Source organism: Lactuca saligna, chromosome 4 (genome assembly GCF_052625555.1).
Source record: "Lactuca saligna cultivar CGN05327 chromosome 4, ASM5262555v1, whole genome shotgun sequence".
NCBI classification, from domain to species: Eukaryota; Viridiplantae; Streptophyta; class Magnoliopsida; order Asterales; family Asteraceae; genus Lactuca; species Lactuca saligna.
This window is the reverse complement of record NC_136420.1, coordinates 53,373,398-53,400,273: the sequence shown is the minus strand read 5'-3', so window position 1 is coordinate 53,400,273 and position 26,876 is coordinate 53,373,398. Positions and strand designations below refer to the sequence as shown.

The 26,876-nt window shown below is 34.6% G+C and overlaps 2 protein-coding genes and 1 long non-coding RNA gene across 5 annotated transcripts; 2 read left to right on the top strand and 1 right to left on the bottom strand.

Moving 5' to 3' along the window:
- Positions 1-3,373: 3,373 nt before the first annotated feature.
- On the top strand, positions 3,374-7,647 carry LOC145041869 (uncharacterized). 3 transcript variants are annotated; one of them, XR_013680455.1, is made up of 7 exons: positions 3,374-3,717; positions 3,921-4,014; positions 4,142-4,402; positions 4,516-4,832; positions 5,352-5,399; positions 5,627-5,706; positions 7,575-7,647. It is a non-coding gene; the product is annotated as an uncharacterized LOC145041869 (long non-coding RNA). The 3 variants fall into 3 exon arrangements; XR_013680454.1 differs by lacking the exon at positions 7,575-7,647 and having other exon boundaries at positions 5,627-5,818; XR_013680453.1 differs by lacking the exon at positions 7,575-7,647 and having other exon boundaries at positions 5,352-5,818.
- An 8,775-nt stretch (positions 7,648-16,422) lies between these two features.
- Positions 16,423-18,036, top strand: LOC145041867 (DUF1499 family protein). Its single transcript, XM_078990074.1, has 7 exons — positions 16,423-16,706; positions 16,797-16,853; positions 17,048-17,173; positions 17,258-17,336; positions 17,435-17,527; positions 17,618-17,728; positions 17,831-18,036. Exons 1-7 carry the CDS (start codon positions 16,528-16,530, stop codon positions 17,882-17,884), a joined length of 699 nt encoding a protein of 232 aa, XP_078846200.1. The 5' UTR covers positions 16,423-16,527; the 3' UTR covers positions 17,885-18,036.
- A 230-nt stretch (positions 18,037-18,266) lies between these two features.
- LOC145041868 (proteasome subunit beta type-1) lies at positions 18,267-19,871 on the bottom strand. Its single transcript, XM_078990075.1, has 6 exons — positions 19,697-19,871; positions 19,490-19,597; positions 19,181-19,262; positions 18,812-19,084; positions 18,653-18,739; positions 18,267-18,492 (listed from the first exon to the last, which is right to left on the bottom strand). The coding sequence occupies exons 1-6, from the start codon at positions 19,741-19,743 to the stop codon at positions 18,418-18,420; spliced, it is 672 nt and encodes a 223-aa protein (XP_078846201.1). The 5' UTR covers positions 19,744-19,871; the 3' UTR covers positions 18,267-18,417.
- Between the last annotated feature and the right edge of the window lie 7,005 nt (positions 19,872-26,876).

Below are 26,876 nucleotides of genomic sequence, written 5' to 3'. Positions count from 1 at the left end.
CCACCCCCGCAACACCGAAAGCTGCATTCTCTCCTCCTCAGCGGTGTTGGGACCATCGTTTGGGTTTGGAGGCGGAATGGTTCGTGGTAGCCGGGTAAGATCTTGGGCCCCGATAAGCTCTCTGCTTCTTCTCTCATATCTCCCCGATTTGGAACTCATGTCAAACTTCGTGGGAGGGAAGATGTCACTGTGTAAGTCCTCTAATTCACTTCCTAGATTTCGTTCTTATGCTTTCTGTATCTCGTGTATATTTGCTGGAATGCTGAAAGAACAAAGACAATTAGTGCGATTTTCATTTGTTGAGGAAGTAAAAAAGAATGATTGGGTTAAGAAATCTTAAAGAACACAAAAATAATTTTATGAGAATATTGCACACCAGGTGTTTGTAGAAATGTCTGAAAAAGAACTTGATGTTCAAATTCTTGAAGAACACAAAAATAATTTATGAGTTCGTTAGTAGTGTTACTTGATTTTAACATGTAGTATGAGTTCTCTAAGAATTACTAAAATTTATTTTATTTTTGTCGTATAAAAGCATTCTCACATAGTTTTATTCTTACATAATTCAATTTCATGACAGTTATTCAAGCCCTGTATTATCTTCACTTGTTTTGCAACTATAATAATAACTAATAAGCATTCTTCATAAGGCCTAATTGTCAAATTAGATACGTTGTTATTTTATTATTTAAAACAAATATATTCATCATTTTGGAAATTTTTGCTTGTAATTTGTGAATTTGGTTTTAAGGATTGTCATACGATGTCATCGTAGTTATTCTTATAAAATGCTCAATTTCATAGCAGTTATTCTCATATAATGCGTGAAGGAGACATGTTGATCAAGGGCGTGAACGTTTAATGATAACATGTGAAATGAAGATGAATAATGCTCAATGGTCTTCACAAAAGTAAGCATTATTCATCGTTATATTCTGGCACAATAGTTCATAATAAAATGATCAAGTGCATTCGTTCAAGAATTCTATATTTAAGAATTTTATGCTTTTTAAAATCTTTATTTATTTTTTATGACATTCTGGTAGAATATGTGTAATTGTGTTAAAATGTACATGACTATTATTCTATAAGAACATGTATGAATCTATATTTACATTCAATGTCTATATATATATATATATATATATATATATATATATATATATATATATATATATATATATATATATATATATATCATGTTATTTTTACACTAATGGTTCAAAACTATTGTGTGTCTTCAAAATATTCATTAATTCAAAACATTTATTTTTTCAGAATACATAATTTAACATTCTCATAAAATATCATTCTAACATAATTAGCTTAGAATTATAATCTAGTTAGTTAAAAAAAAAAAAATCAAAATTCAAAATTAACAAAATCAAATATCTCTGAAAATTCGAAACTTTTTATTAATTAAAATTGTGTTTCCTAATTAGTAAATTTTTGGTAAATTAAAAAAATGAATGTTATCTATTTATTAAATGGAAAGCTTTTTCTTTTTCTTTTTTAATTTCTTTAACCACAATAATCAATTTCTTAATTTACCAAAAATGACTGGTCCACATTTATGTATAGAATAACATAATAATTATTTTGAATAAAATAACCTAGTTATATATATATATATATATATATATATATATATATATATATATATATATATATATATATATATATATATATATGTTCAATTAAGAAAAGAAAGGTTGAGAATGCGGGAATCATTCTCAGCCAATCATTTATTTTTGCTGTAAAAGCCTCCAACGTACCAACGGAAATGGGAAATGAATGCACATGTGTTTTCCAACAAAACATGTTTACTTAAACTATGCTAAGCATTACCTTAATATATACAAAAACATAGTTTTTTCGTTTTTTTTTAATTTTTAAAAAGCTATTTTTTTATCGAAAAATGATTTTAAATATACCAAAATTAATGATTTTTTATTCTCTACAAATAGACATCCATATGGATATAGTTTTAAGATAAAATAAAAAGTTTATTTTTTTTTATATTTTCAGCTATCGTTATTCATAAGTGAATAAAAATGAATCAGGTTTTTACTACAGTACATTCGTTATTCACTTATGAATAAAAGTATAATTTTTTTTTTACAATTTAAGTATCATTCATATATAAATATAGCATATACTAAACATATTATATTCATATTTAAATATTAGACGATGCATTTACTTGTGAATATTACATAGTATATTCACTTGTGAATGTTAGATGGTATATTCATTTATGAATATTAGATGATATTTTCATATGTGAATATTATATAGTATTACATTGTATATCAGATGATAATAGCACGTACTATATTCACTTGTGAATATTAGATCGTATATTCACTTATGAATAATAGTTGATATATTCATATGTGAACATTGCACAATATATTCATATATGAATATTATAAGGTGTTTTAAAAAATATATATAATTTTTATATGTTATTCACATATGAATAACATACAGACTTGCATATTTGTTTTGTGTTTTAATAATCACATATTGATTCAGTTGAGAAAACATATTAATATGTGAATATAACGTGATAATTTAGTTTATGCATTTCATCAAACAGTTGGAGTGCATACAAATTAACTTTTTTTAAAATGTGATAAATGTGATACTTTGACTATTTAAATCTTACAAAATAGTAGATTGGTAGAGAAATATATGAAAATTTTCAAACAAAAAATGATTTGATCTTTTTCTAACCTTAATTTCGATATTTTATTTGAAGAACGATGTTGAATGAATGATAAGAATTGGTTTTTTTATTGATTATCGATGATGTTGTTCTAATGATGCTGTGGGTATAATTAATCGTATATGTTAAAGATATGTTCGTATTCAAACAGAATTGAATGTTGGATTGAAAGAGCAAAAAAACGAATGAATTTCAACTGTTATCTAATTCTCTACACTTACGTATTTGTGATTGAAGACTATTATATTATATTTACAAGTTTGTCACCGTGTCCTTTATGTTTAGAGGCTAATTAAATAAGTGACTGAGAATGATTCATCCAATCTCAATCTTTTTTATTTTCTCAATTGAACCCACCTCTCTCTCTCTCTCTCTTTCTTTCTCTCTCTCTCTCTATATATATATATATATATATATATATATATTATATTTATAAGTAAATCACCTTTTCTAAAAGTTAAGGAAAGTGGGTTTCTAAGAATTAATGTAGATTTTCTTTGGATTTTTGAGGAATTTTGTTGGAATTTTGAGGTATTTCACCATATTTTCTTTTTTTTTTTGGTCGCTACTGGATTTTTTTAAATCTCACACATGTATCCCACCGTCTCAATCCTCCATCATATTTTTAAATTTTAACACATATATCCCACCATACATCTTTTCCACCGCTTTTAATTCCTTCTTCAAGACTCCTCTTTTCTCTCTTTTTCTATACCTCACTGGTAATCGACTAGAATTTAAAGCTCAGGCGACATCCCCTCCTATGTTCTTCCTTTTTCTTTGGAAACGATTTCAGTTTTTGATTTTTGAGTAGGTCACTTGCCCGATGAGTTTATTAAGCTCCCTCTTTCACTCGAACTGATCCTCCCTCTCTCATTCCTATTCTATTCATGTGAAATTGGGGATTTTTAGCATTTTTTGTTATTGTTTCTCTATTTATTTCTTAATGAGCGATGGTGGTTCCAAACATTGGATTTCTTCTTCAGGTAATTCTCTCTTCCAGCGATATCCTTTAACGCTCTCCTCTCTAACCCTAAAATGTCGATGTTCAACTCTCTCGGCTAGCACCGCACCACAGCCATCACCACCTTCTTTTCTCTCTCCTAGATACTAGCATCAGAAAACTTCGATTTCTGTAGTTCTTCATGTATCATCTTTGTTTGATTTTGAAACTGGTGTTTCTTTGCAGCATGAATTTGTGCATGGTGTTGTTCTAAGACCGATTTCCAAATGATCTCTAGTTTTGATTTTAGGGCTTTTTGGTTCTTGGCTACCGATTAAAGGTAATAATTCTTCTTTCAATTCCAATGTTTTTTTTGTTTTTTAATTTCCTTTAAATTTTGTTCTTTTATGATGCACCGATTAAGGATTTTAGCATCTCATTTCTCTGCTGATGTTTTCCCCAATTAGGAATTCTCCCAAGTACATCGTCAAGATTTGAAAAAAGGTAGACTTCGTGCTTTTCTTTCCCTCTGCATCGCCACCTCCAGCTAATTTGAAAGAACACTTGCCACCGACTATAATCAAGCTGCAGATTTGACATATCTGCCATTCTGGCTGGCCAGAATCCCATTTGCCTTTTTTAGTGTCTTCTTTCCTTTATTAAAGGTACAATCGTGTCACGGATTGAGATACAGGAAGAGATGGGATCAAAGGGTTCTAATGTTGTATGTAAGTATTTACTTATTTACGATTGCTGTAATTCATTATTCAATCCCTTTCCTCTCTAATTTAACATGAGATTCTCTTTTTGTGTTTTTTTTGGCATTGTGAATTTAATTTAGGTTCAAGTTGGATCAAACCCACAAATTATATTAGAAATGTTAAATTTCTAATTGTTGATTGCCACTCTCATGATGGATTTACAGTGCCTCTTTTGCAGTTGACATATAATCCTAACCATCATGAGAGTGACAATCTTTGTACTGGCATAACTTCATATCCATTAATTGAGAAGAATGGAGATCAGGTTGAAGAGAATGGCCTTTAGTGTTCAAAGTCCACCAAAAGTCCAACTTTTAACCTTCTTCCTCTTGCTCTCACCCAAACTCTACCATAGTTTCAGTTGAACCGTATACATTTCTCTTCTAGCTATGTCAAGGTTCTTAATTTTTTTTCTATCTCAAATTTTTGTATGGTAATATTTGTTTAGTAAGTAAAGATGAAAACTCTGTACTGGATTAGTTGTAGAAACAAGTAATGATGATATATTCATCACAAATACATTCATAACCTCAAACAGGAAAGAAATTGAGTTGGTAAAATATCAAGTAAATCCCATTTTTTTTTAAAAATTGATATCAATCCCAAAGATCAAACATCATAGTAAAAAAGGAGATGCACACCCCTGAATCATATCTTCTAGAATCTGACAGTGCTTACACTTGTAACACTGGTTTGCAAGATAGATTATCCGATTTCTCCTTCTGATGATGCTATAAGTCACATGGTCTGTTATATAAATGAATACATAAGCAATGCCATTTTTCTAAATATAGAGAAGTAGAATATGGTTAAGAAAATGTGTGACTATCTCAAGATCCGGTTTAAGTTTTATCAATTCTATTCCATCATCTTTGTTCTTAAATATTAACCTATTTTTTGTATTATATGAATGCAGGACTTAAAATGACAATATAAATGAAACTGCTAGAAGTGTTTTGAAATGGTACCGTTAACTACTCTATGTACTTTTTTTTTTCGTTTGTATTTTTCCGACAGGTTCTTGACCATAAGCAGTTCTTTTTTAGTAGTAAACATTAAGTATTTTTTTCCAATCAAACAAAAAAAACTTCAATCTTTTTTTCAAATTTAGCCATTTTGAGTTGTTATATTAGGTTTTAGAGGTAACTTTGTGATACCATATTTCACGACCCTTTCTTATTGTTTTAATAGGAAGAAATTTGGAACCTCATGATTCTCCTTAATTTACTTATTCACCAGTGGTTGATGAAGACCTTCTCATGATTATGAAGGTAAATATTGTAACGCCTGTGTTTCTGGGCTTGCCATTTTTAGCAATGTGATAGTCTAGGTTAACCTTTGTAACCCGTTTTGAAATAACAGAAGTGTATTATTTGAGTATTATGTGTTTTGTGCTTAATTGCTTAATTATGTGGTTTGATTAATTAAGAATAAAAATAAGCGTCAAAATTTAAGTGTAAAATAAACTTGATATCTTTAGGTAATGTTGTAGTAGTTGAAACAAGGTTTCCGAAGATATAAAGAATGCCGAAATCCGAGTTATAACGAGGAAGTTATGACTTGTCGAAGTTTCGCGACAGAACCGACAACGCTGATTAACGTAAAAAGTGAAATTTACGTTAGAGAGATATTTAGCCTTAGTGATCTAAACGAGAATCGTAGATCTCGTTGTTAGTATCAAAGCGATAAAAAGTTAGGTGAGAACGGACGTCAAACGAAGAAGTTAGGAATTTATAACGAAATTTTCTGTCCCGGCCTATTAAAAATAAATAATAAAAATAAATTCAAAATTAGCCGACGGAGCCTAAACGAAAGTTGTAGAGCGTAGTCTCACCTTCGCGTGGATATAAAGAACGTCGAAAACGGAGTTCGTATGAAGGAGATATGAATTTTCGAAGTTTATTAAATAATTAATAATTAAATTTAATTATTAAATCCGACCTTATCCGAAGACGAGTCACCGGACTCATCCGGAGTACGCCCCGCGTACAGTGAAGATATCGACATTCGCACTCGAGGACTTCGGATGACGCATGCGCTTACGATTTCGGACCTGTACGCCCCGCGTACTCCGAGGCATCAGCCTCCTATAAATAGGATGCGAGGCTGCCGAGTTTCTTTGCTATTTTTCTCCATTCTCTCTCCCGTTTTGCCTCGATTTGCGTGCCAGAAATATCCCGAAGCCCCGGTAATATTCCCGAGTCCCGAAGCAAGTCCTGAGATCCCGAAGATCCCGAGAAGTGCGGTTTCCGAGCCGAAGCTCTGCCTGCGAGAAGTTCGATTTTTGAAGAGATCTTCCAGATCTACTGAGGATTACTACTTTTGCAAGTCGTAGTGCTGTCCGATCATCTTCTGATGAAGTGAGTGTATACTACCTTTCATAAACGCAATAATAATACAAGTATGGTTTGAGTGTATTAAGTATATTGTTGTTTATACGTGTAAGTGCGTTGTTACTTTCTCCTGACGTATAATTATGAAGTATTTTATACGAGATACGTGTTATGTGTATATATTTTGTTGTTATGTGTGTGAATGTATATTCACTTTCTTCTATCTTACAGATCTGATTATTTCTATATGAAATACGTGTTATGTGTGTGTGCCTCATCTGTTATATGGAAAATGTATTGATCAAGCATGCTATACAGGTTTTGAAAATATGTATAAAAATGTATGTTTTTATCTACTAATATGTTGGGTAGAACATGGGTAGATAGTTGGTGTGTAATAAACAGATGAGAGGCCTCGTTGTTGTTTTGATCCAGTCATCTAGCGGAATTTAGATGACGACCACGGACTTTTCTAGACAGTCCAGTGGAACGCTAGCAGGCTCATAACCTGTAGGTGTTAATGAACTTGGGTGTTCATTCGCTGTATTCCATCCCCCTCATGGTTGCCTTATTTGACTTATATTGCTGAGGAACCCCCGCAGCATGTGTTGTCACCCCGATGAAAATATTCTTAGATTAGGTCCCTTGTGTTAGTTATATTAGGGACGTAAAGTGAGAATAACGGGAATGGGTAACTGGGTTATTGTTGGTTGATAATAATTAATTTAATTATTTATTGTGGGTTGAAAACCCTATATACTCACCAGGCTCCCAAGCCTGACCACTCAGTTTTATTTGTATTACAGGAAGTGGCGCAAGGGCGTAAGATGGATGAGCCATCAAGTTGTTTTGTTTACAAGTCTGTATATGTATATATTTGTTGAATGACTTGTAATGTTATCGTTTATGCTTGTTGGTCTATATCGGAACATGACACCCCGAGTTTTGATTATATAATGAAAAATACATTTCTTTTATGAAATGCTTTGGTAAACATTGTTTTATCATGTTTTGTTTTTGGGAACAAATTCCGCAACTCTTTCAAATCAAAAGGATTAACTCTGAATTTATTTTAAAAGCATATATGAAAATCGGTCTTTTCTGGCCGAGATTTTGGGGATGTCACAGTTGGTATCAGAGCATTAGTTTAAGCGAACTATGAATTTTTAGGATTTCTAGACTTAAACTTAGAATGCTAAGTGAAATTTTGAGATGTGTGTCTGCTATATTTTAGACACGAGCACTAGTTTATTTTAGGAAAGTTGCCTAAAATGCGTTATGTGCTAAATGTTATATGTTGCCATATATGATATTATATTGTTCGGATCTATGGTCTGTTGCCGACCGGATCTAGAAACTTTATGTGTGTAGGATTCTAAGCGTACGTCTACGATATTAGAACTTGCATGTAAACGTTTCGGAGTGATAATGATGATTTGAATATCTATCGTGAGTAAGGATCTAATTTCACCTTATTCGGTGTGTAGATCAAAAATGATGAGAACAAGAAGTGGAGTTGGAAATGCTGATGAAAACCGGAATTAACCACCAGTGATTGAGCAAAGACCTGTCGTAGCAGCAGCACCTGAGCCAATAACAATGGATGGTGTACAAATGATGATTCAAACAATGTTGGATCGTCATATGGATGAAACTAGACGGTTGCTTCAACAGAATCATGAAGAACTGTAAATTCGTGTGGAAGAGCCTGAATTGAATGAAGGGCACTCGGAAGGTGGAAACTTCAGTGGATCAGTTGGTCAAGCCAACCCACCGATAGTTAGGCGAGATAACAATGATGGAAGAAATGATGGAATAGGATGCAAGTACAAGGACTTTCTAACTTGCAAACCATCGACCTTCAATGGAAAGGAGGATCCGATTGGAGTTATGGATTGGATTTCAGAAATGGAATTGGCCTTCATGACTTGTGGCTGCAGAGGCAAGTTGCAGACTATCTATGCAGTGCGTCAGTTCCGAGGTGGAGCCGTTCGTTGGTGGAATACTCTAGGGAAGACTTTAAGCCCAAATGAGCCACTGCAATTGACATGGGCAGAATTCTTGGTGCAGTTCAAACGCAAGTTCTGCTTGGCTCAAAATCTATTAGAGCTAGAGAACAAGTTTCTGACACTAACGAAAGGCAGCATGTCAGTTGATGAATACACCAATAACTTCACCGATAAGATGGAGTTTGCCTTGCGTATCGTTCCAGACGAGCTGACAAAGGTGGACCGGTATGCGAAGGGACTCCCATGGGAGTATGAGGTGCCAGTACGTCAGACACATACTCTAGAGGCAGCTATCTGGGTTACCAAGTCTGTTGAGAACATGATAAAGGGGAGAACCACCAACAAGGTTGAGGTTGGTGAGAAGAGGAAATTTGAGGGGGCATCTGGTTCCGGTAAGAAATGCAAATTTTCGAAATCTGATTCGAAAAGGTTTGGTGGGGGAAAAGGAGGAGAAGCGAAGTGGTGTGAAAAGTGTAAGAAAAAGCACTTTGGAAAATGTAGCGAGGATATGACCTGCTACAAGTGTGGGAAGCTTGGAAATTTTGCTAACGAATGTCCGAACAACAAAAGAATGTGTTTTGGTTGTAATGAAGAGGGGCACATTTTGAAAGACTGTTCGAAGAAGAAGGAGGCAGCTAAGCCCAACATTCCACCAAAGCCGAAGGCGAGAGCATTCAGATGACACTGGAAGCTACTAAAGATGAAGCTGATGTCGCTTCAGGTACCTTTCTCGTAAACAAATTGCTTGCCCAAATTTTATTTGATTCTGGAGCCAACTACTCCTTTATATCGCATGAATTTGGTAGAAAACTAGCTTTGCCTGTTGATAGACTAGATAATGCTTTATTAGTCGAAGTTGCTAGTGGCAAGTTTGTACCTGTTAGCCATCATATGAAAAACATCTTAATCGATCTGAATGGGAATAAGTTCCACGAGGAATTATTGCCTATCAAACTTAATGGTTTCGACATCGTATTGGGAATGGATTGGCTTAGTGCCAATGATGCCGAGATATTGTGCAAGAAGAAGATAATGAAGGTAAACTCGCAGGGAAGGAATCGTTTATGGTATATGGAGATAAACGTAGAGTAAATTATGGAATCATTTCTCTAGTGAAAGCCAGAAAGTGTTTGACCAAGGGATGTACATCATATTTAACATTCGTGATTGATGTTAAGAAGGAAAAGAAGGTGATGCAGAGTATTCCTGTGGTGTGTGATTATCCGGAAGTATTTCCTGAAGATCTTCCTGGATTACCGCCTGATAGACAAGTGGAGTTCCAAATTGACTTGTTACCAGGAACCACGCCAATAGCAAAAGCACCTTATCGATTAGCACCGACGGAGATGAAGGAGCTAATGATGCAACTTCAAGAGTTATTGGACAAAGGTTTCATTAGACCTAGTTCATCACCCTGGGGAGCTCCGGTGTTATTCGTGAAGAAGAAAGATGGAAGTATGAGAATGTGCATTGATTAAAGAGAGCTGAACAAGGAAACAATAAAGAATATATATCCGTTGCCAAGGATTGATGACCTATTTGATCAATTGCATGGTTCGAGCTATTTCTCGAAGATCGATCTTAGGTCAAGATATCATCAGCTGAAAGTAAGAGAGCAGGATATAGAGAAGACTGCATTCAGAACTAGATATGGACACTACGAGTTCTTGGTTATGTCGTTTGGACTAACCAATGCTCCGGCAGCATTCATGGATTTAATGAACAGAGTTTGTAATCCGTTTCTTGATTAATCTGTGATAATGTTCATAGACGACATTCTGATTTACTCGAAAAGCCAGGAGGAGCATGGCAGACACTTGCGAGAAGTGTTAGAAGTCTTGAAGAAGGAGAAGTTATATGCTAAGTTCTCCAAATGTGATTTTTGGATTTGTGAAGTCCAATTCTTGGGTCATGTGGTCAACCAAGAAGGGATAATGGTTGATCCAGCGAAGATTGAAGCTGTAATGAAGTGGGAACAACCGAAATGTCCCACGGAGATCCGAAGCTTTTTTGGATTACCCGGATATTACCGAAGGTTTATCCAAGACTTTTCTTCGATTGCTACTCCATTGACAGCTTTGACCCACAAAGGAGGTACTTATGCTTGGAGTGATAAGCATAAAGAAGCATTCGAGAAGCTAAAGAAGAAGCTATGCGAGACACCGATACTTTCTCTACCCGATGGAGTCGAAGATTTTGCTGTTTATAACGATGCGTCTGGGGTTGGATTGGGTTGTGTTTTGACCCAAAGAGAAAAGGTGATAGCATATGCGTCTCGACAACTAAAAGAGCATGAAAAGAACTACCCGACTCATGATTTGGAGTTGGCAGCGGTAGTTTTCGCTCTAAAAATATGGAGGCATTACCTCTATGGCACGAAGTGAAAACTTTTCACTGACCATAAGAGTCTCCGATATCTCTTTAATCAGAAGGAATTGAATATGAGGTAACGACGCTGGCTGGAATTACTCAAGGACTACGACTGTGAGATACTTTACCATCCCGATAAAGCTAATGTTGTTGCTGATGCTCTCAGTCGGAAAGTCAATCTTGAAAGGAAAAGGCCAAGAGCGTTGAGAATTGAAGTTGTCTCGACCATTGTGGAAAGTATAAAGAAAGCTCAAGAGGAAGCTTTCGAAAAGAATGACCGAAAGGAGGAACGTTTGGGCAAAACGTTGGTGTTCGGTGTAAACAGTCACGGACTAAAGGTGTTCCAGGATCGGATTTGGATACCTAAGATAGGAGGAATCAGAGATCTTCTGATGGAAGAAGCTCACAAAACCATGTACTCGATTCATCCCGATAGCACTAAAATGTATAGGGACCTGAAACCCTACTACTGGTGGCCGACGATGAAGCTTGATGTTGCAAAGTATGTGGCAGAGTGTGTGACTTGTGTAAGAGTCAAGACACAACATCAGAAACCGTATGGGAGTTTAGAACCTTTACCTGTGCCTATGGGTAAGTGGGAAGACATTGCTATGAATTTTGTCACTAAACTACCCAGAACAAAGAGTGGTCACGACATGATTTGGGTGGTTGTCGATCGATTCACTAAGAGTGCGCATTTCATAGCAGCCAGGGAGAAATGGTCTATGGAAAAGCTTGCGAATTCTTACTTAAAGGAAATTGTGAGGCTTCACGGTGTTCCGTTAACGATTGTGTCAGATCGTGATAGCCGTTTCACCTCACGATTTTGGAAAAGTCTACAAGAGGAATTGGGTACCAAGTTGTGTTTAAGTACATGTTACCATCCGCAGACTGATGGTCAGAGTGAAAGAACGATACAAACACTTGAAGATATGCTGAGAGCATGTACCTTAGAATTCCTAGGTAATTGGGATGAACAGTTACCATTGGTAGAATTTTCCTATAACAATAGTTTTCACTCGAGCATTAAGATGACACCTTACCAAGCTTTGTATGGACAAAAGTGTCGTACGCCGTCTTGTTGGCTTGAGGCTGGGGAAAAGCAATTTATGGGACCGGAGATGGTTCATCAAACTGCTGAAAAGTTGAAAATAATTAGGGAAAGAATGTTAGCAGCTCAAGATCGTTAAAAGAGTTATGCTGATAAAAAGCGAAGACCGATGACTTTTGAAGTTGGGGATTCGGTTTTACTTAAAGTCTCGCCGTTGAAGGGACTTATACGATTTGGTAAAAGGGGAAAGTTGAGTCCAAGGTTTATTGGACCGTTTAAAGTTCTTCAGAGAATTGGGAACCAAGCTTACAAGCTTGAACTACCAGAAGAACTGAATGGAATTCATAACACTTTTCATGTGTGTTATTTACGAAAGTTCACGGGGGAAGTTCCCGATATGATTCCACTTTCGGAGTTGAGAATCGATGAGAACAAAAGGTTGATTGAAGAACGAGAGGCAATTGTTGACCGAAAGACTAAGAAGTTGCGACGCAAGATGGTCGCATTAGTGCTTGTCCGATGGAAACACAAGAATGGGCCGAATCTCACCTGGGAGACGGAGAGTGACATGATGGGTCGCTATCCGCATTTGTTTGTTGAGGTGTGATTCTGGGGATGGAATCATTCTAAGGTGGGGAGAATTGTAACGCCTGTGTTTCTGGGCTTGCCATTTTTAGCAATGTGATAGTCTAGGTTAACCTTTGTAACCCGTTTTGAAATAATAGAAGTGTATTATTTGAGTATTATGTGTTTTGTGTTTAATTGGTTAATTATGTGGTTTGATTAATTAAGAATAAAAATAAGCATCAAAATTTAAGTGTAAAATAACCTTTATATCTTTAGGTAATGTTGTAGTAGTTGAAACAAGGTTTCCGAAGATATAAAGAATGCCGAAATCCGAGTTATAACGAGGAAGTTATGACATGTCGAAGTTTCGCGACAGAACCGACAACGCTGATTAACGTAAAAAGTGAAATTTACGTTAGAGCGATATTTAGCCTTAGTGATCTAAACGAGAATCGTAGATCTCGTTGTTAGTATCAAAGCGATAAAAAGTTAGGTGAGAACGGACGTCAAACGAAGAAGTTAGGAATTTATAACGAAATTTTCTGTCCCGGCCTATTAAAAATAAATAATAAAAATAAATTCAAAATTAGCCGACGGAGCCTAAACGAAAGTTGTAGAGCGTAGTCTCACCTTCGCGTGGATATAAAGAATGTCGAAAACGGAGTTCGTATGAAGGAGATATGAATTTTCGAAGTTTATTAAATAATTAATAATTAAATTTAATTATTAAATCCGACCTTATCCGAAGACGAGTCACCGGACTCATCCGGAGTACGCCCCGCGTACAGTGAAGATATCGACATTCGCACTCGAGGACTTCGGATGACGCATGCGCTTACGATTTCGGACCTGTACGCCCCGCGTACAGGCGTACGCCCCGCGTACTCCGAGGCATCAGCCTCCTATAAATAGGATGCGAGGCTGCCGAGTTTCTTTGCTATTTTTCTCCATTCTCTCTCCCGTTTTGCCTCGATTTGCGTGCCAGAAATATCCCGAAGCCCCGGTAATATTCCCGAGTCCCGAAGCAAGTCCTGAGATCCCGAAGATCCCGAGAAGTGCGGTTTCCGAGCCGAAGCTCTGCCTGCGAGAAGTTCGATTTTTGAAGAGATCTTCCAGATCTACTGAGGATTACTACTTTTGCAAGTCGTAGTGCTGTCCGATCATCTTCTGATGAAGTGAGTGTATACTACCTTTCATAAACGCAATAATAATACAAGTATGGTTTGAGTGTATTAAGTATATTGTTGTTTATACGTGTAAGTGCGTTGTTACTTTCTCCTGACGTATAATTATGAAGTATTTTATACGAGATACGTGTTATGTGTATATATTTTGTTGTTATGTGTGTGAATGTATATTCACTTTCTTCTATCTTACAGATCTGATTATTTCTATATGAAATACGTGTTATGTGTGTGTGCCTCATCTGTTATATGGAAAATGTATTGATCAAGCATGCTATACAGGTTTTGAAAATATGTATAAAAATGTATGTTTTTATCTACTAATATGTTGGGTAGAACATGGGTAGATAGTTGGTGTGTAATAAACAGATGAGAGGCCTCGTTGTTGTTTTGATCCAGTCATCTAGCGGAATTTAGATGACGACCACGGACTTTTCTAGACAGTCCAGTGGAACGCTAGCAGGCTCATAACCTGTAGGTGTTAATGAACTTGGGTGTTCATTCGCTGTATTCCATCCCCCTCATGGTTGCCTTATTTGACTTATATTGCTGAGGAACCCCCGCAGCATGTGTTGTCACCCCGATGAAAATATTCTTAGATTAGGTCCCTTGTGTTAGTTATATTAGGGACGTAAAGTGAGAATAACGGGAATGGGTAACTGGGTTATTGTTGGTTGATAATAATTAATTTAATTATTTATTGTGGGTTGAAAACCCTATATACTCACCAGGCTCCCAAGCCTGACCACTCAGTTTTATTTGTATTACAGGAAGTGGCGCAAGGGCGTAAGATGGATGAACCATCAACTTGTTTTGTTTACAAGTTTGTATATGTATATATTTGTTGAATGACTTGTAATGTTATCGTTTATGCTTGTTGGTCTATATCGGAACATGACACCCCGAGTTTTGATTATATAATGAAAAATACATTTCTTTTATGAAATGCTTTGGTAAACATTGTTTTATCATGTTTTGTTTTTGGGAACAAATTCCGCAACTCTTTCAAATCAAAAGGATTAACTCTGAATTTATTTTAAAAGCATAAATGAAAATTGGTCTTTTCTGGCCGAGATTTTGGGGATGTCACAAATATTTTGTAATTAATGTATTATAGTATGTAGATTCTGTCTAATTATAGCATTGTACTTTTTCTAATGTTTTTCTTATTTGGACGTTATACATTGAGAAATCTACCTAACTATAACATTAAAATTTGATTTGTGTGCTCGTGACACTTAAAATAGTATTTTAATTTAAGACAAGGACCATTGAGCTTGATGGAAAACAGTCAAACTACAAATATGAGACTGCTGGTCAGGAATGCATACTGAATGACTTAATGATTTTCTAGCTCCTGTTGACAGCATTGGCATCAAGTCCATGAGTAATATCTATAATCTTTTGATTTGTTAGCGTTATCATGTGTTCCTATGATTGTGTCTGAATACCACTGCTTTTCCATTTGTGAAGGGAGCAGTTTCTTTTTTCTTCTGATGCTGTAAATGAATTAAAGGTCGTTGGTCAAAGCAATTATGAGTTGGTATACTTGTATGATGTTAATCTTGTGGATGTAGTATGGAAAGAATCAAAGTTAATTCTTCTAAACATACCTATAAGAGTGTTGAATTAAATATATTATGTTCATTAACTAAACTATCTAATTTGAGGTTTGAACTCCGACGTTTGTTTGCTTTTATGTATCAAAAATTCTGTATATAAATATGTTCATTTTGCAATATGTATATACTACTGAAAATTAAATCTAAACAATGATTTTTTTTGAAATAAATAACAAATGTCTTGCTCCTACATAGCTGTGAAATGACCCTGGGCCGTCCTTAGGACGGCCTTTAAATTTACCTAGTATGTATATATATATATATATATATATATAATCGTATTATCTATAACGATTAGAGTGTAGAATTGGTGATTCCTATGTGCATACGGTGAATAAATTGAGATAGGAAATGGTGAACATGTATATACGTGGCATGAGTAGAAAAAGTATGGTGACTAAGCACCAATTAAAAACATATATCCACAAAGTGAGGTGTCCATAAAGAAAAAATGGAAGTAAAAAACGTTTTTTTTAACAGCATTCGTTCATTTAGTCAATTAGCTCCACAGAGTCTGAAACCCACGTACTTTTTGTAGCATACACATTTAATTGAATGTGATTTAAAGCTTTAATTAATGCTTAAAAAAAGACCCTTTTACGCATCTTGTGCCTTGTGGGTTGTAAAAGTATATTTTAGTGTTACAAATGTTCAAAAGTCAAAACCCGAAACCATAGTTTTAGACATATCGACTAATTTATCTGAAGGGTTAAATTTGTGGGGTAAGAATTTTGTATCTCAACTCTCAATACTTTTACACCGATTTATGAAGAAAAAAAGTTGTAAATTACAAATCAATAAGCGTAGAGTACTCATAGTAAACGTATCCGATGAACATGTGAAATAAGCCGGATTCGTAACAAAGTAATTAAACGCTTTTTGGTGCTCGAAAGTCGAAACCATCCCTTCATCTCCGGTTCACACACATCACTGGACCAACTCTGAAACTCGCAGCAATGGCGTCTATGGCACCATCATCACCAAGCATCTATAAGCATTTGTACAACAACAATAGCTCAATTAATCCAAAAGGTAAATTAAATGTCATAAAAAGTAGAATCAATTGGTCTCGTCGGTTCATATCATCTTCGAAGAACAATAACTCCGACGACCAACAAGAACAAGTAACTCGAAGGTAACCCATCTCATTCGTTCACATCAGTCTAAGAATGCTGATGAATTTCTGGATTAGTTTATCCAAACGCGTGGTGTTTACACTTTTCAGGGAGGTTATATTGAGGAGCAGCGAAATTGCAGTTCTTGGTGCTATCTTTCACTTTAGGTACCTATTGTGGAAAAATCATTGTTCTGATATTGAATGCTTGATATTTTGACTGAATTAGATTTTCATTAGCTGTGCTTGTAGTTATGGAAAATGCGAGAAACCCTCGGAGTTTTGAAATTATTTGGGGGCTATTGCAAAAATGAAAAAGAATTAGAATTGAGAAATTTTGAGTTAATTTGTGTTTGCTGCAGTGGAAATAAACCCAATTATCTTGGCGTGCAGAAGAATCCTCCTGCTTTAGCTTTATGCCCTGCAACTAACAATTGCATTTCAACTTCTGAGAATATCAGTGACCTTGTCCACTATGCACCACCTTGGTAAGATCATTTGTTACCATTTAAGTTATCATACATTGACTTTGAATATCAATTAAACTACTTCAATTTTCAAAATTTATGCAGGAATTATAATCCAAAGGAAGGGCGTGGAAGCAAGAAACCTGTGAGCAAAGAAGCGGCAATGGAGGAGCTTGTAGATGTGGTTAGATAATTAATTTCCAAGTTGTAAAACTTACAAGCCTATTTTTCTTCAAATTTCAAGTGTGTTAGGAGTTTAGTTGATTTTTATGGGTATCACAGATAAAATCAACAAAACCAGACAACTTCACACCAAGGGTAGTAGAGAAGAAAGATGATTACATAAGAGTGGAGTATGAAAGCCCGATTTTAGGGGTAAGTTAAAGAAAAAACAAAATGTGTTTTTCTTATATGTTGAAATGATGGTGTTGAATTGGTTTTGTGGTTTTACATTACATGTGTCAGTTTGTGGATGATGTTGAGTTTTGGTTTCCTTCTGGGAAGAAACCAGTTGTACAATATCGATCAGCTTCACGTTTTGGATTTGTTTCTGATGCCAACAAAAAGAGAGTCAAGGTAATAATAAGCCTCCTTTTGATACTGAATTTGTGTATTAAAAAACAAACCCCTATGCAACAAAATGATCACATGATTTTAAGGTGATATTTGTTTTTGTAGGCATTGAGATTGGCTTTAGAGAAAAAGGGATGGACTTCTGAAGATGACTTTTAATAAGGCTTCAGTTGCTGATCATGTTAACATTGAACTTGATTATGTGGAGCTCCCTTATTTTGATTATATAGTTTTTGTTTTCAAATAATAAGATTTAAGGACTTTTTGCTGTTGTTAGGTTATGTAGATTGAAAAATGAGGGCTTGTTTTCGTATGTCATGTTTCACCCAAACTATATTTTGTTAAAAAAAAAATACAATGCTTCCAGTCAAAGCGTGGAGCAAAAGAAACTGTATTCACCTATGTGTTCTCTTTCCATAACAGATAGAAAAAAACACAAAGCTGTCAACAACATTCAACATAGCACGTAATGATTATTGATTTTCTTGAAAGGCTGATGCATACCCAAACATGAAAAGCTTGCATCCCAAAAGCCAGAAAATAAAAATAAAAAATGGTTTACTTTTCAAGAAAGACAATAAGGCGAAAACACAAGTTTTATGTGATTGCAAACTTAAGTGATTCAACATCAAGAGTAAATTACAAGAACTCAGATATGAAACACCATCAAACATGATTGATCACAAGAAGGACTAATCTCTGCGAAGTTCCTCGTATTCACGACGAATACCATCAGCATTCAAAATTACGATTTCGACCTTGTCTCCCTGTATAATGTGCATAAGAAAGAAGCTATAAGATACACAAACTTTTCATCTGTTAAGCTATATAGATAAGTGTTTCTTTTTCACTTAACGTAACTTTCCCTTTCCCTATTATATCCTATAAATCTTTCTTAGGCATCATTTATGTGGTGTAGATACTTACAGTGTATATATCTCTTTCTGTTGCAGATGCAAAACAAGTCTTCACCAAATCTATAGCTTCAGCTTCAGAAAGTGGTGTAACAGCATCCTGCACAAAACAACAATCATAAACAAACTTATATAAAACTAAAAAATGTATGAAAACTCGATCCAAACAAACCTTTGCTGGCAACAGAAGAGGGCTAGGGGATTTAAGTTGGTTATCCAAAAAGGGAGTAATAAGTGTAGCACCAGAACCTTGAGCACTGTATCCAACTCTTTCATATGATCCAACAGCATCATATGTGAACACACAACCTTTTCCTTCACTATCAAGTCCACCTAAAACATTGAATGCGTAGTATGGAAAGAAGCGTTTGTAGTAAAGGGTGTTTGATAAAAGCTGCGCCATTGCAGGGCAACTCATCTGCTTGTTGTGCTGATGCTGATAGATCTGTTGAAGATGAAAAACATATAAAAGTGATGTTTCTTTTTGACTTAATGAAAGGAAATTTATTTATTCAGCACTTTATCCAGACTAAGTACTTACAGAGTGTCTAGAGGCCAGGACCTTCTGCAATGCTTTCACATCGGCTTGAAATCCTGAAGAAGCCATGAAGCTTTTGTCCGCTCTGAAAATAAAGGATCAAACAACGATGACTTTCTTTGAGAAAGGTGTTGATTGTGTAAATCTCTGATAACCCTAAAGCCCTAAAGTGGATCAAACTACCACGAATTCACAATTAATCAAGACAGGGATTTGGATATTCAGCATACCAGTTGAAACGAAATTCACATGACAAGTACATATAAGCTTATTAGTTGATTAAACACAAAATTGGAACGAAAATGGTCGTACAATTTACAGATTTTGGAGTACTCTCGGGTGAGAATACTGTAGCCAGTGGACATTCGAGTATCGGCTGCAATCACACAGTAATCCGCACCGGCAATCGCGACACAAGTTCTGCACATTTTCATAGATGCATACCAAAGAGGGAAGACATTGAGAAATTGATACATTTATGGAGAGAAAGGGAGATGATTTAGGGCATAATGAGGATACCCTCCATTGTTGTCGTAGGGAGACCAGTTTGCTTGCTCCTTCGGCATTATTATGATATCGGATTTCAGATCAAAGTCGCTGCGTTTACGTGAATATGTGCGTTGTGAGAGAAGAATGAAGTATGCTTCTTTTTCTTGATGTTGGAAAAGAAACCTTTTTGAGCATTTGTGTTCTGTGACTGTTTTCTTTTCTATCAAGAAAACAAAAAAATTACTTATTTAATTATTATTATCATTATTATTATTATTATTATTTTGAGAAAGAAGTAATTTAGTTGTAGAAATGTTGATAAAGTCTTAATATTTAGTTAAATCGTGATTATCTAATTTTATACGATAATTTGTTATTTTCTATTAAAAAAATAAAGATTTTTTCGTTAGTTTGACCAAAATATAAAATAGCTACAACTTTTTTTTTTCAAAAAATAAAAATTGGGATTAAATCGTAAACTAAATCAAAATATTAAGACTTATTGAAGATTTTCAATATTTTAAAAACCGATTTTTAAGTTAAATCGGTATAGTGACGGGTTCCCAGAGTTTATAATTTTTTTTTATTATTATGTATACTACAATAGAATTTCTGACATTATTATTATTGCTTAATAAAATCAATATCTGAAAAAAGTAAATGTTCAACTGGTTCGATCATCGGTTCACATAAATACAAGTTGTATATCAATCAAAGTAAAATAAAAAACAAATAACCATAATAGTGGCGGAACTAGCATAGAGTTAGGGGTAGCCCGTGCTACCCTTTGGATTTGTTCAAGAACTCCATTTTTTTGGATGATGGGATGGTACTCCTTTTCAATATATTAAAAACTGAGTTTTAAGTTAAATTGGTATGGTGACGGATTCTCAGAGTTTATAATTTTTTTTTGATTATTTTGTATACTACATTAAAATTTTTGACATTATTATTATTGCTTAATAAAATCAGTATCTGTAAAAGGGGGAGTGTTCAACCGCCGGTTCACATAAATACAAGTTGTATATCAATCAAAATAAATTAAAAAACACATAACCATAATAGTGGCGGAACTAGCATAGAGTCAGGGGTAGCCCGTGCTACCCCTTGGATTTGTTCAAGAACTGCAATTTTTTTGGATAATGGGATGGTACTCGTTTATGATGTATGATGCTACTTCAAATATTAATGTGGAGAGATTCAAGAATGTGTCTGTTAAGAAATTGGTAAGAAGAACCCAATAATCGTAAATCGATCCATATAAATGGCAACAAAAAGCTAAATTGAAAATTAATTGAAAAGTTTGTGCTTGTTTTTTTCTCATTTTCTTTGCCATCCGATATCCAATACTAGTAACAAGTAACTTTGATTTTTAGTAAATTTGTGCATATCAAGTGTTTGGTAGAATGCCTAAATGACTTTTTTTTTTTTGCTATTTGGAAATGGATTGAGATTCTCCTTGAACATTAAGTAGGGTTGTAAACGAATCGAACGAACACGAACGATGCTTGTTCGTATTTGTTCGTTTAAGTTAGTCGAACAAATGAACAAACACGAACGGATAAACGAATGAATTTTCTTGTTCATGTTCGTTCGGTTAACAAATTGCACGGTTCATGTTTGTTCGTTTATGTTCGTGAACATGGTAAACGAACAAACATAAATGAACAGAGATAAACAAACATATATGAACATAAATGAACATATAATATAGTAATATAATTAAATACAATTAAACATATATAATCATTAAAAGAACTAATATGAACGAACATAAACAAATGTAAACGAACAACATAAACGAACGTTCACGAACATAATTGAACGAACAAGATTATTGTACATGTTCGTTCGTATAACTAAACAAACGGGAATCTGCGTTCATATTCATTTATTTATTAAATAAACGAACATCCCGCCGAAATATACATGAAAAGTTCGTTGAACGTTCAGTTTGTTTACAGCCCTAACATTAAGCAGTCCTAATAAAATTACATGAATTAATTATAAAAAGAATTATTGGCAGTTGAGTCTTTCGCTTAAAATATTCAATACAAGAAAACACATGAATTTACTCGAGAGAATACTTGATCTTCAATAATTAGTCATCTTAAATAAATTTCCTTGGATGATGTAAAAGACTTCATTGGATAGAATAAAGTGTTTCCTAATGTGTTTACATGTGTGTGTCTAGGAGCAAAATTAGTTGTAGGACTTGCAAATCCAAATATGAGGTGAATATAAAGTATCATTGCGTAAGATAAAATTTAAAACACATTTTATTGTAAGTTCTATTTGAAAAATTATTTCATGCAACTCCCTTTTATTTTTAATGTTAGTGGAACCAAAATCCTCTATATTTGGGTGTTGCATGGTATTTTGACCATGAGTGACTGAAAAACTGAAAGTATATTGTTATAAAATTAAAAAACTGAAAGTTCATTGTTATAAAATTCAAAAAATTTAAAAATAAGAATGGTATTTTGGTGCTACCCCTAACGAAAATTCTTGGTTCCGTCATTGCCATAAGTTTTACATCAATCTACGTACATCAAAAAGGAAAATAAAGTATAATACGCATAAAAAAAATATAGTTTTAGATGAATACGTACGCTTCGAAAATTGCAAAACATTTACCATGTGTTTTTATTGAAGGAAATATAAATAGACGTGAAAAAACACAAAAGTTTGTTATCTAAAATGATTTGTTTCCATATGTTTTTATATAATTTAACCGATTCAACTGATTTAATTTAACTGATACAACTGAATACTTGTAAAAATCGATCGATTCATTTTGGTTCAGAAATAGACATAAACTAGTTCTAATTGAACCGTTCCGTTCTTCTACTCCTGGTCATACCGGTTTGACCGACTGATTCAAACCGGTTTTTAAAACATTTGTTTCTTGAAATTGTCTAGATCGAACATTTGAAACAAGGCCTGTGACACAATTGAATTGTATACATGAAAAGTTTGAGCATTTGCATATTTTATTTATTCAGAAATTTAATAAAAAAAAATAAGCTATGTAAAATTAAAAGAATTATTATTTGATTTTGATTTGATTTTTTTTGTATTCCTTGTAAATTTACAAATTCAAACTTGTTCATATTTCTAATACAACTTATAAATAAAATTTGTGATTTTTTTACTATATCGGATATTTCATATTTTTTTAAACTTCTTGGTTTTTATTAAAAAGCTCGAGGGGTGTTCTAATTAGTAATTAGGATGGAACGAAACCAAATACCAAAATTGACAAAATTTAATTGTACACACGTATATGATAAAACAAGATTCACGATATATTATTTACGAATTTCTAAAATTTTTCTTAGTTTCAACAAAAGATATGTTGGGAATATTAGGGTTTGTGGTGGAGATCTGGATACCAACTTGGATCGTGATATCACTTTCTGAACTGATATTTCTACCCTATGCATGGGTTACAAGAAATTCAACCTAGGATAATCCAAGTGGACACTTACGTTTCTAGGCACAAAAAAACGTAAGTTAATATGCTAAAAGGTTCTGTGAATGTGTGATGAAAAACGAGAGCTCAGAAAAAGACCCCCTTCTGGAAAGAAAGAGTTGTTTATATACTAAACACGATTAGGGTTTCATTAGGGTTGGGACATCATTAGTTGCTTTGGAAGCAAGTAATATTAATCCGGATTAGGGCTACCAAAAACTAACGAGTTTCGTTAGTTTTACCATAATCACCCTTAAGAAATTGAGTTTTCCATTATGTTCCCACATGCAAAATTCGGTGAGGTTTGGGACCCCATCCAGGGGATCTGCCCCTTGGACCCCACTAGGGGTGCTGCCCCTAGACCCCGCCAAAGGGGCGCTGCCCTTTGAAAACCCCGGACCCGGAGGCGCTGCCCCCGAACCCCCGACTAGTCGTTGAACCGGCTTCTGACTCGATCTTATACATGCATGCACTCCGCACAAACCCGTACATGTATTAGAGTACAAATCATGAAGCCCCTTAGCTCACATGTTAGTTCCAGTTACTTAAGATGACATGGTGACACTAAAATCACCAACAATCCTCCCCCATTTTAGTGTAAACCTTGAACCAACATAACCTTATCAACAACAAACCAAACTAGTACATAATGAAAATATCGAAACGATTGAATTTCCACTTAGTATCATACACTTGCAAATACTCGAGAATCAGGGTGTTCTAAGAATTGAACCCATCAACCCATTTGAATACCAGAAAGTAAAATACATACTAGTTTATTGAATTTCTAGCATAATACAACTTGACACTATTATAAAGCCGTGTGTCCCAATCCTCTCATGATCGTATCAAGGTCAAGTCCACAACCTCTTGAAATACAGCTACACTTGACAATCACGTAGGTAACTCCTTTCCATGTATCTGCACATACATTTATCAAAGGAATTATTAAGAAGTTAAACTTCAACCTAGCTAACTTGCAGAACCAAACACATACCTGGGATGAATACTTCATGTGTTCCAATCTATAAGTATGAGCTTTCCACATTGAATTCAACTCCTAACATTATATTAGGAGGGAATTGGGTGTCTCATCATTATAGAATTAAATGGACTTTAATCCCATCCCAATTACAGACTTGTGCACTAAGTCTCTTGTCAGACCTTTAGTCAAGTGATCTGCCAAATTTTGTTGCGATTTCACAAACTCAACCGAAATCAAACCATTCATGATTAGTTCTCTAATCATACTATGTCTAACACCTAGGTGTCTAGACTTGCCATTATAATCCTGGCTATATGCTTTAGCCAAAGCGGCAACACTATCACAAAGATTGAAATAGGTGCTATCGGTTTAGACCACAAAGGAATCTCATAGACCAAATTCCTTAGCCACTCTGCTTCTTTACCAGCAGCTGCTAACACAACAAACTCAAATTCCATTGTTGAGTTTGTAATGCAAGATTGCTTCTTGGAAGCCCAAGAAATGGCACCTCCCCCAAGCAAGAATACCCAACCAGAAGTTGAGGAATGGTCCTCCATGTTAGTAATCCAACTTGCATATGAATTAGGGGTGAGCATTTGGACCAGACCGGACCGGACCGGCTCTTGGACGGGACCGTTTATGGAGAAAATTGTGGACCATGGATCGGACCGGATGCATCGTGTCCGTGTCCGGGTTCGGGTCCGAGTTTTTCGGTTTTTGGACACGTTTGGACCGGTACAACTTTAATTGCATAGAGTATAAGTAATCTACATTGATGTATAATATTATAACTTTCAAACTTAATTTTCCAAATAAAAGCAACTAACATATAATTCAACTTCACCAACAAAAGTTAACAATTTTAACACAAACATACAAAAGTAATACCGTAGCAACAAAAATCATAGTTTAAACTTTAAAATCAATCAAAATAACAAACTTCATAAACTCATAATCTAATCTTCCATTGGCTTCTTCCCCATATCATTGTCATCAATATGTAACATATTTAAAGCTTGTGCAATCTCTACATAAACACAAATGAAAATGTTGTTAGTATTTAATAAAAAGTAATAATTGTATAAAAAAAGAACAAAGCTTGTAATTTTTTTTACCCAAAGCTATATCATCATCATTCAAGATGTCATCAACGTTGTCAATTATCGGATTTGTAGACTTTCTCACCCAATCTTGGGTGCATAGCAAAGCTTCAACTATCAACATCGATAAACTAGTCCGATACTCACTTACAACTCTACCACATGTGCTAAACGCGGACTCGGACGCTACACTTGAGATTTGTATCGCCAATATGTATAACAACAAAGAATTAAATTGTAACAACATTAATTTATAAAGAAATTATGAAAGACTAAAAAAAGTAATAACCTTTCGCCATCTGAGCAATTGTTGGGAACCTAACTGCGTTTACTCTCCACCACCCGAGAATTGATAAATCTTTTTTATAATTAACTATATTCTCTTTCAAATAAGTTCATAACTCGTTATCCGTTGGATCCGAGTTGCTACCTCCCGTACAAAGAAAATCACCAAAAAAATCGTTATCATCATCAACATCAATGACTATTTGACTCGCTTCTTGTTGAGATGATCCACCGCCGTCAAATCGTTCCAAGTATGTCATAAATAAATTTTCCATCCTATTCTCAACCTCTCGGACCATTTGACGTGCTTTTATGTCCTTGCTCGCGGGGGTCAATGATGGTTCTATGTACCCGATCATTTTTTTAAAAGCATGTAACAAAAAAGGTGATTTGGTGGTAGGATCAAGTAAAACCGTAAAGTACATAAAATCATTAATCTTGTTGTATGCACCCCAATACTTGTTGTATTTCGTCCTCATATCTTTTACCATATCAAGAAACGTTGGTTTGGTTGACCACTTTCTTAGATGTATGTCCACATCTAAGACTTCCCGGATAAAAAGATTTACCAAAGGTTTTGATGTAGCCGAAACAAGCTCTGTTTTTGTTTTGAATTTTTCAAAGAATTTCACCATTTCGGTTATAACTTCAAAGTCATAATTTTCCGGTACTATATCGAGATCCCTTTCATATGATTTATCTGTCAAAGATACATAAACAAACAAAATTATAGTCTAAACAAACAAATATTTCAGCTTTGATAGCTCTACTTTGAATGATTGTAATTCAGTGAATATAATACCAAAATAAACAAAATTATAGTCTAAATTCATATACAAACTGTAAACTAAATGTTGGAAAAAATCGGAGGTCAATCCGACTTAAAACGAATAAGTTATGGGTGTTTAGAAAACGTCACAAATTACAAAATCTTAATAATTTTGCTGAAAAGTTGATATATAACTTAAAAATAAATATTACCTCTTATGCCAAATTCCATAAATACCTCTCGTAACTGATATGCGGACTTCAATAACTCGAAAGTCGAGTTCCATCGGGTAGGAGTGTCACCACATAGAAACTTCTTCGTTTGTAAGCCACAATCTTTCATCGCCTTCTTGAACTTGTTTATTCTTTGTGGTGACAATCTAATGTACCGTACCGCCTGTTGGATACACTCAACATGATAGTTTTGGTATTTTAGTCCATCCTTTATGATAAGGTTTAAAATGTGGGCCATACACCTAACTTGGAAATGCTTTCCACCCTCGTAAAGATTGGGCAACTTTTTGACCAAAAAGGCATTTGCCTTGTCGTTTGTAGTGGCATTGTCCAAGGTAATGGTCATGACATTTTTCATTCCCC